The sequence below is a fragment of the Cydia pomonella genome, chromosome 3, assembly GCF_033807575.1.
Source record: "Cydia pomonella isolate Wapato2018A chromosome 3, ilCydPomo1, whole genome shotgun sequence".
Classification (NCBI taxonomy): Eukaryota; Metazoa; Arthropoda; class Insecta; order Lepidoptera; family Tortricidae; genus Cydia; species Cydia pomonella.
In genome coordinates, this window is record NC_084705.1 from 33510588 (window position 1) to 33522908 (window position 12321).

General features: G+C 38.1%; 1 protein-coding gene across 1 annotated transcript; it reads left to right on the forward strand.

The window, feature by feature from the left end:
- Positions 1–876: 876 nt before the first annotated feature.
- LOC133516599 (kynurenine/alpha-aminoadipate aminotransferase, mitochondrial) lies at positions 877–11287 on the forward strand. The gene is made up of 7 exons (XM_061849609.1): positions 877–1349; positions 4408–4573; positions 6177–6363; positions 6958–7221; positions 7648–7824; positions 10218–10415; positions 10736–11287. Exons 1-7 carry the CDS (start codon positions 1136–1138, stop codon positions 10949–10951), a joined length of 1422 nt encoding a protein of 473 aa, XP_061705593.1. The 5' UTR covers positions 877–1135; the 3' UTR covers positions 10952–11287.
- The last annotated feature ends 1034 nt before the right edge of the window (positions 11288–12321 follow it).

Sequence of the window (12321 nt, forward strand, 5' to 3'; positions counted from 1 at the left end):
GGGGTTAGAAGTTAGAAGAAGTATTGAAATTTTTTTATAAAAAAAGTTGGTAATATAGAAGGAAAAAATCACATTTATAAGAAAAACTAAAACACCCGCATTTTATCCGCGAAACGAAAGAAAAGCGAATTTACCCGTGGGTAGATAAATCTCGGGTAGGTATATTCCGGGTAAATAGTTAAATACGGTCCGAGAGCGGGTATTTACCCGGGTAGTTACCCATCTCTACAAACGAGACACTCTTTCACCTGCCGCAGCACACCATCGCGGAGGTGACGCGCCTGTTTAATGGGATCACTGCTGGCATAGCTGGCAAGGGTAATAACTTGTTATAAAATGAATGCATTGCCCAACGAATTACTTTTGTATTTGCGGACACGAAACTTTCTGATAGAAAGCTTATTTTTATATAGTTATGGACATCAGAACTCTTAGTGAAGGAGTCTAGATTCTTGACAACATAAATAATAATATCATAGATGTATTGGGAAGTTAAAATATGAATTTATTTCTTTATTAAGTTCTCTTAATGATTCACGTGCTCTTAAGTTATACATAGAACGAATGGCTCTCTTTTGTAAGACAAATATAGTCTGTTTGTCAGCTGCTTTACCCCAAACCAGAATACCATATGACATTACACTATGAAAATAACTATTATAGACAAGGCGAGCTGTCTCAACATTGGTCAATTGTCCGATTCAACTAACGGCGTATAATTCGGCTCATCATTTTAAATAGTTCGAGAAAAATCTTATCTACACTGCTCGGAACCCTCAACCCGGACTTGTTCTTAGCTTTTTAATAATTATAAAGTAGGTACATTAAGTAAGTATCATCCAAGAAAAAGGTAAACATTTTTTTATCTAAGCTGCGTCAATATTTATCAAAGAGCCACATTTAAAGGATGAGCGTTGACGCGAAAAGTGCTTCTCCAGTAATTAATTACTGATTGCAAATAATTATAATATCATAATAAAAACGAAGTATTATTTAACAGATCTGGGACTGATTTTTTTTATACAAGCTACTCATCATAAATTCAAAAAAAAAGAGTGTGTTAAAGACAAAAAATAAAAATAAAAATTTCAACTCCATTTTTATTTATTTGGTTGGAAAGCTTGACTTTTACAAAATGATTGCGCCGTCGAAACTGCTCCGTGGCCACAAGATGGCGCAGAGCCTCCTGAGGCCTGCGAGGGCCTACTCGCAGGAGACCGACGACTTCTTCAAGTTCTACAGCGACGAGGAACCAAATACCAAGCACCGGCCTCTGACGGAGGCCGATTACGACCGCTTCATCAGCCACAGAGCCGCAAGGAGAGAACCTGCGCTGACCAGGCTAATCAGTAAGTACCTATTGCACTCATTTTTAATCGACTTCAAGTTTTTGAAAGATCTTTGTTATTTCTAATGTTTTTATGCCTAATCCGATATGGGACTTTTTATTTTATTTTGAACCTTTAATCGCTGTTTGCCTCTTGATAGCATTTGAATGGTAATTAACTGCGAATACAAGTTGCAAGCCTCTTACGAAACGAATCCCAGTGATGTATTAATGACTACGAATTTACTCAAGATTCAAGAGAGATGGCATTCAGTGTACCGACATAATGTGGACCGATTTCATACTCAGAATCACGTAATTTCGGACATTTGCTGTCAATAACCGCGAGACCGTTGATAGCAGTAATCAGGGGTCATACGCGGGAGTTACCGAGCATGAGCTAGCTAGTCGAAAGCTCAAACCATGCTAAGGAAAAATTTGTATATATAAATATCTACTTACATAGAAAAATTTCGAAGGTTGTCAACTGCACTGCTACTCATTGTCGGCCTGTAAAGCCGGTATTATAAAGAGTCTGTCTGTTTGTATATTAGCGATAAACTTAAAAACTAATAAAATAATTCTCATGCGGTTATCAGCTATCAATCGAGTGATCTTTGAAGAAGGTTTAGGTTAGGTTATGATTTGCTAACCCGTGCGATGCCGGGACAGGTCGCCAGTTTAAAATAATCCTGCTTCATCAAAAAACGAGATTTATGGGCACGCTCATGTTTGACTAGTTAAGTTGATAAGGCTGATGTAACATAAAAATACAATAACTATTTTAATGATAACAAGATTCTTAGAAAGACACTGTTTAAGATTATATTATCGCTTTCGTGTTCTAGTTTATTCAGTAGCGTTTTGTTTCATCAAGATTATAGCTTTTACATTTGCCTCATTTCAGTCATATACTTGTTTTCTTTATTCTTGTTCATTACCTGTTGTATTTAACCCAATGTTCATAGTTATTTTTTATTTAAGTCATTTGGATTTTGCATTGCTTCACAATTTTGTTCTTTTTGACCTTATTTGCTGTTTGTGCCGTCAATTATTATACAAACCAAGTTTTCCGATCATAAGGTCGGAAAAGTCTGCGAAGCAAAACAAAAGTTTTCCTCGTTCCTGATTTGATAACCCTAGCACGATCATACGCATTATAATCACGCTAATAAATTAGTAATTAACTACAACATCACAAACTAAGTTAGTGCTCAAATGATGTACACAGCGCAAAACAACGCAGATGACGCAGCAATCATATTGCCTCCAATTCACGCGTGAGCGTTCGAAAATTTTATTTAAATTAAGTATACCTATTTTTTTCCCCGTTCTGCATATTATTCTAGTCAAACACGCTTACAGATAAATAGTGACATATGAATCATAAGAAATGTTAAGAAAATAAAGAAGTTATATCTTAAGCAAAATATGATTCTGATCGTCATGTTGTTTTTATAACATTTCCAATATCATTCTGTATATCAGTGTGCCCAGTAATAATAAACTATGATTACATCACTGGGGTTTATCAGATATGTTTATTATAAACAAATCCAATGAATGTTTATGTTAATATACTTAGTATCATAAGACAAGGTAATATGACCTTGGCCTAGCTCCCATGGTCAAGTAGAAAGTGAGAGAATGAGAAGCCATACTAAACAATGAAATTCCACGCGATCAAAATGTGTAAGCGCCGTTAAAGTTCATGGCGCTTACGCGCTTAGGTCTCGACTGCGAGATTCACGCTCCGCTTCTGTGGTTTGTTGTCAAAACAACAACAACTCATGTCATGGCGCAAAATACTGGTTCTTAACAAAATAAAAAGTAATTTTTTTATGATATAGGAGACAAACGAGCAGACGGATCACGTGATGGTAAGTGATTACCACCGCTCATGGACACCCGCGGCACCAGAGGGGTTGTAAGTGCATTGCCTGAATTTAAGATGGGAGTACGCTCTTTCCTTGAAGGTTTTAAAGGGGGTATTTAAATAAATATCCTTATTTATTTTTTCCGAGTTTTGTTTGAATAAAACGTCACTACGAGATGATTTAGTACAACTGTCTGATTTCTGAGCCATATTTCTATGAGAAGGCTTCGTTTTAGGGGCATATGTGTTGTAAACCTTTTTTGTGAAAAATTTAAAAACATTTTATTTACATTTGGTTTATTTTCCTCAAGTCCAAAGTATACGAAGCAAATAATGAAAAGGTTATGAACTGTCTTCAAGATATACTAGTAATATATCCGAGACTCACCAGTGCGCGCCGGTTTACTAAACACATGATGATTTCATTCGGCGTAATAACAACATTATCTACCAACGCGCCTTTATCATGGAATGTATAAATCAATTCAGCAAAATGTCGTTGCACTAAAACATTATTTTTAAAGATTATGACCTAGTTCATGATCTGATAAAACGGGACATTTGTTTTTTTGCGCATTAGATTATTTATTTTAATTCACAAGAAAACTTTCTAGACGGCGATTCGATTGATGATAAGTTGAACTCTGAGAGAGACTTTTAATGGATTAAAATTAACTCATGTACCATTAAACCTTAGCCATCAGTCAGGCTTTACTTTGTTATATACCATGTTTTTAAAACAGCACGTTTGAACAAATTTAAAAAGTATGCTTCCATCTGGTAGAAAGCATAAAACTTGGCATGCATGTAGCTTAACCTCGTAGTTTCGTATAGATACAAAAAAGTAGAATGTGAAAACCTGAAAACCATTCATAATTTTTTTCTTCCTCCTTCCTCCACTCGATTAAGGTAATTCTACATAAATGTCATTCCCTTGGCCATACCTATTCGTAAATTCCCAGGAAATTCCGCTTTATTAGCATCCCATTTTTGGTGCCATATTCCATTTAATCAGATGAAAAAACTTAGCGGAATCTTCTGGGAATTAGCGTGAGAATAGAATTACCCTTTAATGCCCTAGTACATTCAGAAAAACACTAAAGATATAATACAATTGCTAATAATGAACTATATATTCTGCCTAAATCAGGGGCTTCTAATCTCGGGGGTATCATCCTCATTTATCATGCGTTTCTCTTTGCAGCGAGCCTGGCGTACGGCGTCGGACGTCAGATGATCTCCCTCGCCGAGGGCATGCCTAACGAAGAGGTGTTCCCTTTCACCAGACTCGAGTTGGGTTCTACTGCAGGAGCGTTGCATATAGAGGGGAAAGAATTAGCCACTGCGTTGCAGTATGTCCCGTCACAAGGGTAAGCAGATTTCTCTTTATCTTCCTATTTCAATAACAAACACACACACGACGACACTGAGGAGAAACGACAGTGAGGAGTTTCTATTCAACAAATTTTACAAGAAACCTTTTACCCACGAAGTGGAGCTTAGTTCGAAGACAAGGTTGTTTGATGTTTTAAGAGTCAGTAGATCAGTTATTCTTTTTTTTTTTTCTTTTTTTTAATTCAAATCCGCAACGTAGGTTTCGTCAGGAGGGTACAACCATAAATCGTCAACAGGCGTCGTCGTTACACACAAGCAATAAAGCTATCCGCAACAGGCTTCATCATCTTCATCTTTTAAGTATCTTGGCCATGTGGTAACCTCCGACTTGAAAGATGATGCCGAGTTAGAGCGAGAACGGAGGGCGTTGTCTGTTAGGGCAAATATGGTGGCCCGCAGGTTTGCTCGTTGCTCTGCCGAAGTTAAGGTAACTCTATTTAGAGCCTTTTGCACAACTTTTTACACGAGCAGCCTGTGGATCTCTTAAACCCAGAAACGGTACAACGCCCTCCGTGTACAGTACAACAATGCCTTCAGGATGATGATGGGGCTGCCTCGCTACTGCAGCGCATCGGGGATGTTTGCTGAAGCTAGGGTAGACTGTTTCTACACCACAATGCGGAAGCGGTGCACATCCCTATCGCGTAGGGTGCGGGACTGCTCTAACATCATCCTGAGGGCATTTGCGGCAAGGTTTGACTGTCATGTATACATGTATCATATGGCAATGGTTTATACCATTGCCATATGATACATGTACTGACAGGCAAGCCAATATACTGTATGTAGAAATAGTATGTTGTCCTGTGTTTAGTAACCTTAGTTGTAGGAAGACTAGTTAATTATTTATTTCATATTGCTACTAACACATACAATGTATTAATGTTAAATTTTAAATGTATATGAATGTTATGATTTAAATGTATAATTATGGACCTGGTCTGAAATAAAGAATATGATTTATTTATTGATTGATCGATTATTCGTTATTCTTTTGGTTGTACTAAAATATAGTCAGGGATTTATTAGTTCAGAGAGTTCTTTATTAGCCTACAACTGAACATGAACTTTTGAGTTTCCTGTTGAGTTGTGTAAAGGGTCCCACTCATTACCACCAGTCCGCCTGCGGTCTCTGATCCTATCGGGCGGCCTGCCATAACGTCTACACACATAAATGATTAATGCCTACCGGCAATCAAATGGCCTGCTGCTACCTCTGCGACTACACACTAGCAGTTAAGAGTAGTCAGTTTTTGCCCCGAGACCACAAACTGTCCGGCCGATATATATTCTGTTGACGCTGACCGGAATCATCAAGCGGTCAGACACTCTCGGTTCGTATTAGTCGTCAGCCTAATCCTGAAATGGAACTGTAAGTGTGTGACCTTTTGCGATTAACTGACAGACTAATATCATCAGGCAAACTGGTAATCTGTGGGAATTTTGAGTTTTAACATTATGAATTGAGGTTGAGTTTAAAATCACGAAAATATCTACCCGTCAAGTAGAAAGATGAAAGTGAATTTGTAAGCGATCACAGACCGGAGCCAACTCAATAACAATTTTTTTTATTTCCAGTCTCCCAGCTCTCCTCAGTGAACTGCGCGCCTTCCAGCAAGACCTGCACCGCCCCCCACCGCTTCCCCGCGACGTGCTGGTCACCAACGGAGCGCAGCACGGGATCTACCAGGCCATCGACCTGCTCCTCGACGAAGGAGACCCCATACTGTTAGCTGAATATGCTTATACTGGAGTTCATACTGCTGTTAGTATAGAACATTAGTTTCCAACAAATCCAACGGCACCTTTCTCCCTGAGCATCTACGAGGCCATCAACCTGCTCCTTGCCTGGATCAGGGTGACTCTATCCTGTTAGCTGAATACGCTCACATTTTACACTGCTCTTAGTATGGAACATCCGCATCAGCTTCTATAGAACATGTTTAACACACATACAGAAACAGTACAATTTTTTTCTTCGATGCTTTTTGATGTATTAACCGTATAACTGACACCAACTTAATACACGCTAAATCTTGCGTAATAACTTAACTGAATGCACAATTACACAACTCTTAAATTTACCGTAGACTTCTATAGTCATACCGACTTTCAACTATGACCAATATTCCGAAAGTGAAACAAGAATAGTGATAATTTATGAATAATATACATGGATCTCCCAGATTCAAAATAAATAAATGAAATTGAATATTTTAGTTTGGCTTTCGAATACTATTGAAAAAGCCAAGATGCCAACTTTTGATGAGACATGAAGACAATGAAAATCAAAGGCATGACTTAAAGATTCACTTCAAGTGTCTCTATTATATATTTTAACAACCACAAAACTTTCCAGCTCAGACCATACAGCCCAGAAATCATCACAATCCCCGAAGACGCTCACGGCATAGTCCCCGACACCCTCGAAGCAATCCTAGCCGAGCGACTGGCTCGCGGGCTCCCCATGCCGAGGGTTCTGTATCTGGTGCCCAATGGCAACAATCCGACTGGAGCTACGCTGCCTGCGAATCGCCGCCGACAGATTTACGATCTCGCCTGCAGATACGACTTCCTTATTCTGGAGGATGATCCGTATATATTCCTGAATTATGATGATGAGGTAGGTTTATTTACAACTCAATTCACCTTACACTATAGAACAGAAGGAGTTCCTCTCTTGCAGCTGTGACCATTTAAAGCTCCTTTCATAGCTATGTTTCTTATCTTATTTCAAAAGTTTACATGAGCGGCCTTTTCACCATCAAGAATAAAGCATGAACTGTCCGCTCACTAAAGAGTTTGGTGTACTTGATATCAAGTCGATTAAAATGTTTTCTAACTTGAGTTTGCTCTTCACCTGAAGAATACTAGTTGCTATGACGCTACGGGTCCATGCTTATATACTATCCCCTTATTCATAAACGTGTACTAAAGTTACGATGCCGCTAATAATCGTAACTTTAGTACACGTTACGAATAAGGGGGTAAGTATTTTTTTTATTTCCTTTCACGCCTTATTACACGATGTCGTTTAACCTGTCAATAGCAACACCCATCCTTCCTCTCGTTGGACATCGCAGGGCGGGTCGTGCGTCTAGACTCATTGTCGAAGGTCGTCAGCTCAGGACTTCGCGGTGGCTGGATGACGGCTCCGAGACCGTTGCTGGAGAGAGCCGAGTTACACATGCAAGGAGAGATCCTACACAGCTGCACGCTTGCACAGGTAGGTAAGGTACAATACCGGAGCAAATTGTCAACTATTGTATTAAACAATGGATTAAAATTCATGCACACTGATCAGGGCTGAGACATAAGAAGGGTTAATTATTGTATTACCTCTAACAATTATCATCTACTAATTGTGAAAAGTTGTATGTGAATAGGGATTGCAAACCGGATGGATTTTGGCCTTAATCCGGCCGGATCCGGCCGGACCGGATCCGGTTTGGTATAGGGATATTAAAGTTAATAAAATGACATATTTCTGTAGTTTTTTTTTGCGTAATAAAAGAAATAAGGATATTTCATCAAACTTATTCCGAAACCAATAATTTGAAGTGAAAAAATAAGTGTTTAACAATAAATTAGAACTTAGTAGTAAGTGTTAAAATGTCAATCTCACTTTAATAACAAAATTTTAAATCTAATTCATTTATTATATTTAACCATTCACAAAACTACAGTGCATAAATTTACGTTTGTTATAAATTTGAGTGGCTTCCAAAGTCCGATGATAGAATGTGGGGTGGGAATTGGAACTCCTTGGAAGGACAAGTTTTCGTAACTGTTCTTAGATTGACTTATTTTTAAGCAGGAGATGAAGGAAATTGCATAGGATTGGACGAAATTGTAAAGACAACAGATTCTCTCTTAAATTTGAATAGAAAATAATCTACTTATATCTTATCATATGTATAATCGGAGAAAACTGAAGTTCATCATATATTCATTTACACATATTTATGAGCCCAACTCTAGTCGGCAGAGTACTGCCGATTTATTCCTGCCTTTTTGTTTAGTTTTGATCTCCTATCACATTATGCCACAATATTAACTTTCTCTTTAGCATAAATCACAAATGCCTTCCATGGCATTTCCATCCTTATATTTTTCCTTATATTACAGTATTTATGTAATTGTCGTATCGTGCCACTATCATGAAAGAAGAAGAAAATCCTCTTCGGTTTCCAATCATTTATCTTACAAAATTTAAACTTTTGCATTCGTTTTTGTTCTGTTCAACTTCATACCTTTCATCTGTTGCCTCTACCTCATCCAAAACGCACAGCATATGCTGTGTTTAAGTATTTGTTTTATTTTACCGGATCCGGTGATTTTAGCCGGATCCGGCAGCTCCTGAAAAGTACCGGATCCGGCCGGATTACCGGATCCGCCGGACCGGATTGCAATCCCTATATGTGAATAAGGCAGATGACTTTTTTTGTCCATGTGCTTTTTTAGTCTTGAGAATTTTTTGAGTCTCTAAATCATTAACATTGATAGGAAACCCATGATAGGTCCTGGTTTCAAGACTTGGCCCGAAAACGGGCATTAAAACAGATGTGCGATGAGGGTCGCGTCGATGCGGACCCTCAGATTATTTGCCATAAATGTGGGCGACTATGCCGTTCAAGAATCGGTTTGTATAGCCACGAGCGGCGCTGTCGCTAGATCATAGATGCTGCTTAAATCATCTGTAAAGATGTACAATGCCTGTATATATATATGCTCTCTTCATGAATAAATAAGTAAAAGCACTTATGCATGATGAGACATACTCGTAATAAATGTGTTTACCGTCACACCCCCTCAAACAGAGTAGTTAAACTTTGCAATCTATCTCCCGACTTGGGCAATGCCCTTGTTTTCACCCTGACTTTGGCTTTCAACAACATTTGCTTAGCGTTATCATAATCAAGATATTAATTAATGTGAAGTGGCGTTGAAAAATATGTTCTCATTTTATAATTAAACTAATATTTAGATTACTTAGATAAGACTGTAGGAGCTATGAAGATAATACATATGATACGTGATCTACGAATCGCTTGCTAATTTACGTTTACTGTTAACGCCCTACAATTTTTGACACTTAATTACAGTCGACTACGTACCTTAAATCAAAACATTTTTAGAATCAATATCAGAGCAATGTTTATTACTCACCTCAAAAAGCCTTAAACCTAAACTACTTTAAACTAAGTACCTTAAACGCTAAATACAAATTAACTAAAATAGGTATTTAATATACCTATATATGATAGGGCAATGTGGACTCTAATCCCTGCAAAAGCTAAGCTGAGGGTCTAGCGCTGGTTTTCTGTCAAAATCGTCTCAATGCGTAGCAGATTTCAATGGGCAATAAATAAAAAATCATATTTCTGAACTGTTTTTCTGTGGGGTGCCCTTACAAAGATTGTACAGTGTGTCCCTAGCCATTGGACAAAGCCGAAAGGTACTTAGATAGGTAGGTATTTAGAACCAGTGTACAAAGTATCATAACAGCCGGTGTAGCGGTTTGCGAAGCGAGCGGTTACGTCAGAGCATTCCTGAGAAGTAACCCTACGTGGGATTTCAGAGTTTGTCCAATGGCTAAGGTCACCCGTATATTTCCAGTGCCTGGTGCACCGCGTCGTGTCAAACCGCCCGTGGTTTGCCGACCACCTCCAACGTGCGCGCGCCCTCTACCGGCGGCGGCGCGACGCACTGCTGGAAGCTATCGGTCCTCTTGAGCCCCTCGCTGAGTGGCACACGCCAGCAGGTGGCTTGTTCTTGTGGTTGCGAGTGAGGGGAGTCGAAGATGTTTATAATATGGTAAGTTCACACATCATTTCCCCATTATTTAAGCGTCTAGAACTGCAATATGGAATTTGATTTTCACAGACGCACACTTTGCACTTTTCACTTTGTGCGATACCATGCGATGTATTATAAGAAAATAATTTATAACGCCGTATTTGCATAGCATAGTCGACGTCAAAGATATGTTTACCTTTTTCGCCTTATTACTCCTTTTAGCAGTAAATAATCTTTGCTGTCGACTGTACAATATTGTGGCTGCTCTGCTTCGCAATGAAGGCGCGCAAGGTATTTTCTTATTTAAGTTAAATATAACTAGTATATTCTTGTTCTAGGTATTCGAAACTGCTTTCAAACGTGGCTTAATGCTGATCCCAGGCCAAGCCTTCCAATACGACACCACCGTCCCCTCGCAGCATCTACGATTGACCTTTAGCAAAATAGCCGTCAAAGACATGCCTGTCGCTGCGCGCCACCTAGCGGACATCATTAGAGAAGAGCAGCAGCGCAGTTTGCAAAAACAACCGCAGAGGATCGCTACTCAACGCTAGAGGGCGTTAATATTAAATGTGGTTAAGATAGTTAATTCTTGTCAATGACGATGGTTGTATTACGTTTATAATACTTTTTTATATTAAGTATTTTCCTGTGTACTGTAAAAGAAATATAGACGTTTCTTTACATACAAGAAAATGTGTTAGTTAATTTATCATAATGTGTTTGTAGTTGTACTCGTAAAGTTATGTTTTAATTATATCTTGATTAATTTGTTGATCCGAACTAATAAAAAAAAAATTCAATCAGTAAAATAAAATGTGTCATAAAAGTTGTCCCTACCAAGAAAAGTAAAATTTTAAAAACATATTGCGAAATGTCACTCATTTTATTTTATAGCCTCGTTTTATTGAAGCTCGTTTCCTAGAATGATTCATTGTGCAGAATTTTATTTCGTAAAATTATTTTTCTTTAAAGCCCGTTAATGTTTTGTCATTGTAATGACATACATGTTACCAATAGACAACCCTTTTAAAATAATTCGATACTTATAGGTACGATTAACAGTTTTCTTTGAAATGAAGAATTCTTGTAAAAAATGGAAGAACACCGTTTCTACTACTTGCCACTAGGTGGCGGAAATAGCGAATCTGTAGGCTAATAAAAAGATTGTACTATGAAATAAATAAATAAATATTGGACATTCCTACACAAATTGACTAAACCCCACGGTAAGCTTAAAAAGACTTGTGTCGTGGGTACTCAAACAACATATATCAGATATCTTATATATTATTGATTTCTTTTAAGAATAATAAATAATGAAATGAGACGTGGCCTCCGAAACAAGACAGCGCCACTTTTCTCGGTCCTGTGCGACCTCTCGCCAATTGTCGGCTCGAAGCTCGTGCAGATCCGCCTTCACCATGTCGCTCCAGCGATACCTAGGGCGTCCGATAGGACGTCGTCCTGCTAGGCGACCCAGGTACGCTTTTTTACGTTCCGATCTTCGTCCATTCTCTCAAGGACCACCCATTTTTCCATTTTTGTTACATAACACATATTATTATTTTCCCTATGTAAATGCCTTTTGAAAACATCCCTATACTACTAAACTAATATTAACATTATAAATGCGAAAGTAACTATGTGTCAGTCTGTCTGTTTGTCTGTCTCTCAGTCTGTGTTGTTGTTTAAAAATATACTGAAAAATATTTTGTTACTCATGGCTTGTTACACCATTGCAGAATTTTTTGAGAAAATTAAATCATTCAATGAACTAGGTATATCATTGACCCACTCACATGATAACTAGTTACATAATTGAAATGTTCACAGATGACGTATTTCTATTGCTGCTATAACAACAAATACTAAAAAACAGAATAAAATAAACATTTAAGGGGGCTTACTTTACAGGCTGGCC